The sequence below is a fragment of the Protomyctophum parallelum genome, assembly GCF_964188405.1.
Source record: "Protomyctophum parallelum genome assembly, chromosome: 12".
Classification (NCBI taxonomy): domain Eukaryota; kingdom Metazoa; phylum Chordata; class Actinopteri; order Myctophiformes; family Myctophidae; genus Protomyctophum; species Protomyctophum parallelum.
Genome location: NC_139712.1, coordinates 50,305,575 through 50,313,954, shown reverse-complemented (window position 1 = coordinate 50,313,954; position 8,380 = coordinate 50,305,575). Strand labels below are relative to the sequence as shown.

At 42.5% G+C, this 8,380-nt stretch overlaps 1 protein-coding gene across 1 annotated transcript; it reads right to left on the bottom strand.

Moving 5' to 3' along the window:
- Positions 1-2,624: 2,624 nt before the first annotated feature.
- Positions 2,625-7,082, bottom strand: bambia (BMP and activin membrane-bound inhibitor homolog a). Its single transcript, XM_083778684.1, has 3 exons — positions 6,564-7,082; positions 4,930-5,205; positions 2,625-3,810 (listed from the first exon to the last, which is right to left on the bottom strand). Exons 1-3 carry the CDS (start codon positions 6,637-6,639, stop codon positions 3,392-3,394), a joined length of 771 nt encoding a protein of 256 aa, XP_083634810.1. The 5' UTR covers positions 6,640-7,082; the 3' UTR covers positions 2,625-3,391.
- Between the last annotated feature and the right edge of the window lie 1,298 nt (positions 7,083-8,380).

The window sequence follows — 8,380 nt, the reverse complement described above, 5'->3', positions numbered from 1 at the left end:
CAAATATTTGTCACTCTGAGGACCCCCTGTTGAAGACCCTAATGCTTAATGCATTTATGCTCAGTCAGTCACATGGCAGAAAATATCAGAAAGCTGACAACGTGCTGGGTGTGTGTGTGTGTGTGTGTGTGTGTGTGCGCGTGCGTTTCTAAATGCACTCCCCTGAGCACTCATCATAAACATCTGAGCAGCCATCAGCTGGGAGAAGCTGAAACATAATTTACCCCGTGGGTAACGGTCCTTCCATTCCCTTCGTACAATGTACATCACAGCCCTATCCCCACTGTCATCATGTGTTTGGTATCAGCAGGTGAGCCAATGGAGCAGAGCGGGCCTAAAGAAAACAGCAGGCACATTAGGAGGGCCAGGCAGAGGACCTTGTTATTATTACAAGGGTAATAGTCCTGAGGGAGGCCCAGAGCGAGGGCTCAGCCTAGCTAATGCAAGCTGCCATAAGTGGTTAGCTGCTAATAGTGTTTTCCTGTCCTCCTAATGGAAAGAAACAAGGGTCAACTTCAGCATAGTAGGGAGACAAACTCTCAGCAATGTTGTCGTCTCTGCTTCAAACACCAGACCAACCATGCAGTTGCCATGAAGGGTAAACTTGTCCTTGAATTAACTCTCGGAGTGACACTGAACAGTTACACTGAGGATTTGACTATGTACAGCAGCCCATAGTGAAGAAAATACTATTTTGTTTCTGCAGTCTTTCGCCAGTATTTGGTAGTAATTATTTTTCCTCTTTGTGGCTTTGACATATGTGTCTTGAGTGTGTAGGCCATGCTATTGGTTTTCATATTTTAAGGTATAACCTACATATGACATGACATCACTCAAGACAACAAATGTAAACTCATTAACACTTAAACCATATGAAATGGTGGAAGAAAGTATTGGAATGTGTTACATTTTGTGTTCATTTTTTTTTTGCTAAATGCCCTGCATTGGGATGCGTGTGAGCTTGTAGATCAGCTATTTTAGGGAAAAATAGGGAAAAAAGGAGGTGCATAAAAAGCCTAAAAAACAAAGAGACTACCAAATCACAAATTGGTACATTAGGACTGCATGTATGCTAAACCAGTGGATTGGCAATGTTGCCTTTGGCTCTTAGATTAGCAGAATCAGTGCCTTCTTTTAAAACGCTTTTAAAAACACATCTGTATGCCAAGTGTTTTTCCTAATATTGTTTTTATTGTTTTATTGACCTGTTATTTTCTTCATGCTTTATTATATCTGTTGTCCTGATGTTTTGTTGTTTTTATGATTACTGTTTTTATAACCTGTCTGTAAAGCACTTTGTAACTATACGTTTGGAAAGGTGCTATACAAATAAAATTCATTCATTCATTCATGTTGGGCAAGTCAAAATCTCATGGCACAACTGTATTCATATCCATGGAAAATAGCATCTATAACACATATCAGTCTTATCACTCTGTAAATGTTTACTAATGGCAATTTTTTAAAATATTTTGTAGTGTATATAATTTACCGTGTTGTGGAATGAGTGCTCACATTTGTAGAGACGTAAATTAAAAGACAATGAATAACTTTTTGTATACAGACTGGTTGTCACAAAATCCCATGGTACACCTGGACATGTCTCACGGCATAACATTGTGTAACTTGTAACTCGGGAAAGCATCTGCCATTTTAGATTTTATAAATATCGTGGGGTGGAAACCTCCTGTCCAAACTGTCTTTTTAGGATGATTCAAATTCAAAAGTAGCAGATCTACACGCACAAAATGCGGTGTGAATCTGCTACTTTTGATCAAGGAGGACGAATTTACGAAAAAAAATACAAAAAGTATGGAGATAAGGTTTCTGCCCGATTTTTCTGAAAACTGTTTAGAAGGCATTTGTAGAATCAGCCTCAGGTCTAGATGGGTAAATGGAGACAAACATTATTATCAGTGGAATAGATGCATCTAACTGGCCCACTTTTAACATCTACATTTTAAAGTTATATGAGTAGTAAAATGTGGCATCACAGCTCACCATCTTTACCAACACACTCCTGGATATAGGAGGGAAGTGTGCTTGCTGAATTACATCCAGAGAGGCTGACTGGGGGGGGGGGGGTGGGGCTTACTGGCATTAGAGTGGGTATCTATAAAATAAATAGCACTACTACTTCCAGAATAAATCCAGAGGGGGAGGAGGGAGAGTTGTTTGAAGCTGAAAATCTGACCTCTGGAGAGGGCTCAAGAATGACTGAGTCAGATGTACAGCATTACTGTAAAACAAGGCCTTTACTGTCAGCTCTGCAGCCGCACACGCACATGCACACACACACACAAACAAACAAGTGTGCCAATCCCACACTCCTGCCTGGCTTGAAACTCCACGCTACCAAAGCAGCATGGTTCTGTTACTCATTAGAAGCTCGCTCTCTCTCTCTCACACACACACACACACACACACACACTAACACACCTCTAGCTGCGTGACATGAATGTGGGAATTTTCATACACGGCTAAAATAGCTGTTTGGCTACGTGCCGAACGCTTCTCTCTGTGTGTGTGTTTGAGAGAGAGAGAGAGAGAGAGAAAACACCATCGGGTCTCATTTCTCAAGAGTCCTGTGGTTCATTGCAACAGAAAAGGAGTGAGCCCTGAACTAAATAAAAAGTCACCTTTAATGGATGTTTTGTTTCATTCACACTCACAATCAAGCTTATAGTCTGATCACAAAGAGAGATGTTGGACATTCACCCAAAGCAAGACACACACTGGTCAGTTCAGACAAAAATATAATATATATATATATTTAAAATCTTTACAATAAGCTTGAATCACGGAACGTACACAGAGGAGTGTGCACACTCTACAGTCAAAACACTGAAATCTTAATTTTTTCTAGTTTTTTTTTAAAACTCCTCGGACAAGTCCTTTTTGTACCCTGGTGTCAGTGTAAAATTCTTCTTCTATTAAGCAAAGACAACTTGGATGTTCATTTCTCTTTTGCTTTCTGTATCTTTACAAATGTGCAAATAAGACAGATTTAGAATCCTTCAACGGTCAGTGTTTAATGTCCAGGATCCTCAAGAGCAACGAACAGAACTGTCTCTCTTTCTGTCCGTCTGTCTCTCCACAGCCCTCTCAGGTTGAAACTCAGCTCCTCATTGGCTCGCCTTTCATTTTCAAGTAAAGTGCTCCTTTATAGCAATAACCACACAGTGTGAGAGTCAGTCTAGTCTTTTTTTCCGCCATTGAAAAAAAGACAACAACATGTGCCCGCTGGCACAATGGACGAAAAAAAATGTGGAAATGTCTCTTTTTTTCCATTTAAGTAATGAAAGAAAGGGAGACCAAATGAGTGATGTGTTTTTTTTTCTGGCCAGAACAGGGAGTGGAGAGGAGAGTCACACATAGTCCCAGCAGGAAGTCATACGAACTCCAGCTTGCCGTGGCCACTGTACATCCCCCAGTGGACTAGAGACATGATCTTGTCGTTGCCCAGGTCTGCCTGCCGCATCTTGTCGCAGGTCAGACAGCAGTTCTCGTGGCCCGTGACGGGCACCATGCACTCCAGGTCCAGCTTGGCTACGTGGCCCTTCTTGGCGTGGTGGCCGTGGAAGCTGTAATGGAGCCGAGACAGCATCTGCTGCCTCTGGTCCTGCAGCCGCTTGTTCTCGCTGCGGAGCATGCGCAGGGCCAGCATGATGAGCAGCACCAAGATGAGGCCACCGGCAATGGGCACGGCGATCACCGCCGCGCGGAACCATACCTCCTTGGCCGAGGCTAGCTCCTGGACCCGAGTCACCAGGTTCCTGTTGCTGCTCTCTGGCTGGTACCGACTATGATCTAGAGAGAGAACGAAAGAGAGAGGGCAGAAAAGAATGAGTCACCTTATCCCGGCTGAGAGCCAGAAATTAATTTCAGCTAATAAACTATAGGTCACACTGGACAGAAATCCTCACAGGAGAGTTCCCCTTCCTTAGTCTATGCACCTTTTCATAACTCAACGAGCCTGTATTTATGCAGACAACATGCAGTCTTGTCGAGGAATATTCATTCTACAAGGCACATTCCTAACCCGGTGGGGAAATTACATGGTGCACATGCTGTAAAATAAAATATCTGATCTATGTCCAAGTGCTTAAAAGTATAAGAAAAAAAGGAGGAGGGGTGCGTGTCTATAAAGACTATAACGGTGTCTGAAAAACCTTAAAGCTCACACTAAAGAGGCAAATGTTTAAGGTTTACTGAGACATCCTAAAAACTATAAGCCTTGTTGGCGTTTCAACAAGGGTTGGGATTGGGAACCGGATCCAACATTGAGGAAAACGGAAGTCTCCACAACATTTAGAACTATTTTACCGCTTTAGTTCCGACACTATTATTGGTCCGAGTGTCATTAGACCGACAAGACAACCTACATCAAACCCTAACCCAAGACAACCTACATCAAACCCTAACCCTAACCCAAGACAACCTACATCAAACCCTAACCCAACCCAACCCAACCTACATCAAACCTAAACTAACCTAAACCCAAACCTAAACACCTAACCGCAAGCACGGGAGCAGTGTCTGTTGGGTGTGTCTAATCTGCGTGTGCCTCCCATTTATTACACTGTCAGTGGTTCTCAAACCTTTTCATTTCAAGGACTACTGTAACTCTGAGAGTGTACAAATGTTACGGGATCCATTTCGGAATCCCCCCCCCCCCCCCCCCCCCCCCCCAAGTAAGTAACCCACTTTGAGAACCACTACAATAATATGTATGCAATACCGTATGGTATGATTGAATTTGTCTTTATCAAAAATAAAATAAATAATACAAAATTATAATAATAGTACATATTCTTCAATATACAGTATAGGCACTGTTAAAGGGGAACCAGAATCGTCAAAATCCTAATGGATCCCAATCCTATAATGTTTCAACAGAGTCTGTGGGTGAATTAACGTCTCTCTTACCTGTTGAGTCTCTGGTGTGTGCCAGGTCGTGCAGGCCTCTGTAGTTGCACATGTCGTCGTGACAGCACTCTAGTGTTGTGACCCCGGCGACGAGGAAGTCTGTGGAGCCGCTGCACATGTCTGCAGCGTTGGCTACGGGGTCTAAACACCCATGTGTAAGTGGAGAGTTGGCGTTGTGGGGGTCCAGGACCTTGGTGAAGCAGTGGTTTAGCTCCGATTTGCACATGTATCCTGTCGCTACGCAGTGCGGCGCATCACAGTAACACCGTATCTCTCCTGGAAAGGCATCGGGAGAGAAGCCAGGCTGTTAATATTGCATCTAAAAGCCCCCAAGGCATATAATTGTAAGTATCACATAATAGTAGTACACACAAGAAAGTCACCAAATTGAGTTAAGACATATAGGCTTTTAATGTTATAGCATCGGCATGCAGTGCAAGTTGAAGCAATAAATATTTCTAACTTTTGGTTTTATCAGTAGACTACTACAGCATGTTATTTTCTTAAGTCCACATTAGTATTGAAACTATAATATTAACAGCATAGGCCTTCATTTCAGAAGCGACCGTCAGAATTCTAGGCGACTAGCCTAGTAAAAGACCAGGTAGCTGAGAGACTTCAACAAACAACGTTATTCTAACATAGATTCTGCAATTGAGCGCCTTTCGTGCAAAATTGCACTTTTTTCTGTATTATAAAACAGGAACCGTGTAGCTTATAATTAGTGGTTTGTTTGCCAAAGTCAATTTCTTTCAACCCAAATGGAAACTCGTAAAGGGGGGCGAGAGCTCCAGAAGAGAGCGCAGAAGTCTCCTTTTTCAGTTTGCACGCAAGCTTACTTGTGGTCAGGACCGCTTGGGGGGCGGGGTGGACCCGTGGGCTCATCTAAAAAGCCTCCAGCAACCTTATCATTAAGACTCTTCCACGGGGCCACTTATTAGTGTGTATGTAGGGTAGTATATATATATATATATATATATATATATAATCTAATAAACATTATACAAGTATACATGTATTTGCTTTATTTCAAAGCTATTAGCCTACAGTATAGGCTATGGATTACTAGGCCAGCCCAGACGTTAGTATTGTTTGGAGTTTAAGTTAAGTATAGCCTAGTTGTAGTGTTTTAAATTAAGACGAATTGATTGTTAGCTTCTTAATTGTTTCTGGCCAAATTAAGTTTTAACTCAGCCCTACATTTGAAGCGTTTGTTTGTGAGTGATTAGAGCAAAGACACCGTACGATGTTATTACCGGTATATTTCATTAGACTAGAAAGCACAAACGGTAGGCAAAGGACGACCACAAAAAAGTTAAAAGGATGCGCGCTGGAGCGTACAATGAAAACAACTAACGTTACTCTCCGCTCACGGTGTGTTACATCCGATCTATAACTGGGGCTCAGTGTGCTTTATGGCTTTGTGATATGACACTGAACTTGACCAGGAACGTTTATTACACTGGCACTGCGTCTAGTTGTTCTCCGCATCTCCGGTATAGCCAACATGGCCCCTTTACGTTTCGAAAGTTCAAGCCCGTTCCAAATATGCCATTTTAACTGGATTCGAAGACGCAAACAATTAGCCCACTAAACTTAAATCTGTGCTCGCCAATACGACGTTGTGCCCGTACCTTTAGTAAGAAGAACAGCCATGGCACAGAGTTCCAATTGAAGCCAAATGGAAATGAAACTGGAATGGCGATCCATTTACAGCAAATTACGCTCGGCTCCTCTTATCCAGTAGCAGATCCCGGTGGCCAGAGCTCGATTAAACAAAACGTTACATGAAGCTATCAAAGAAACGGATGCATTCCCGAGCCGACGGTAGTGGACTCACAATCCCTTGGAAGAAACGCAACAAAAAATATATATCACTCCAAAAAAAATCTTCCTTTGGGTCTACAAATTGGTGCGCATTTCTCTAAAAGCCGTCCGGCATTCTCGAGAACGGGAAACAGAACGCCTTTTCCACGCAAAAATGAAAAAATATATTCCCAGTAGAGAGCAACACTGGATCGGGGTTGTCACCGCCGGTCCTCCTGTGTTCCTTCGGACAGCAGGCGACACGGGTTCATCAGTTTAGTATTCCTAGAACAGAGTTAAATGTAAAGAAAGGTTGTGAACTCCGGACTCAGGCTCCTCAGAGTTGGAATAGAGGTTCTTTAGTTGAAGAAATAGCTATGGCCCGAAGCTCTACGTAACACAGCTCCACCCCCGAGCTCCCATTGGCTGGGCCGGCCCCTCATTCATTGTCTACATTTCCATAATACCATATTCCATATGTCATTCGATTGGGTCAGGCGCCAGTCACTCCATCTGTCCATCAGGTTAAACACATTTGTTTTTTGTTTTAAGGGGGAGTGGGGGGGGGGGGGGGGGGGGAGCATACAGAACAAGACAAAGACACAAAACCAAGCTCTGTTAACTTTTTGCGTTGTTAAATTATATTGTAATTTGTATATATGCATTGTCTTGTTAACATTGAAACAAAACTGAACAGGAAATGGCATAATATAACTTTGCTATAGTCATAATATACGTCTTAACATTTGCGTGAACATCTAAATGTACCTAAAGTGTAATTTAATTTGGCAGGCAGTCAGTTTGACGCCGTGTGTGTGTGTGTGTGTGTGTGTGTGTGTGTGTGTGTGTGTGTGTGTGTGTGTGTGTGTGTGTGTGTGTGTGTGTGTGTGTGTGTGTGTGTGTGTGTGTGAGCAGCAGAAGCAGATACACACACAGAAGACAGAACACTTCCCCAGGCTGATGCAGGGAGCCTGCTCTCTGCCTACTACTGGGCGGAGCGGACACCAGGCGGTTAGGGAAATTAGCAATCCAAAAAGACACACGGCGCCACTGAGACGACACACAGACACTGACACTCAATTGCCCTCTAAACAGTTCCATGCAATACACAGGCTTTGCGATCGATATCAGCACCGACTCCTCTCTGTAGTCCTTCCAAGGCCAGAGTCCAGTGAATGAATGCACGTTAGTATAAAAGTGCACATTGCTTGCTAGCATTGGTTAATACAACGTATAGCCTACATTAATAGGCTATAACCATAAAGGTATTTACCACCATTCATTAGTTTAATATAGAACAGTTAAAAATGCCTTCATTATGTTTTTAATGAATTGAAAAAACAAGTGTAATGCTTTATGGTGTCGTCCACTCACAGTTAACAGTTTTTGTATTGAGTTGTAGGCTACTTGTACCTGAAATGTACTGTCAAACTGTCAATAAATACCTACTTCAATCAATCATGTCCCTGACCATAACCTGACCTCATTGGTGAGGTGACAGGTCTCATATTAGAAAATAATGAAAGTTCTTTAATTTTATTAACATACAATAGAGTAGATAGGGGGCCAGATTGCAAAATTGGCTGACATCAATTCAATCAAGCAAAATTGGTGAAATTGCACGCCTTATGTCTAATATATAGAC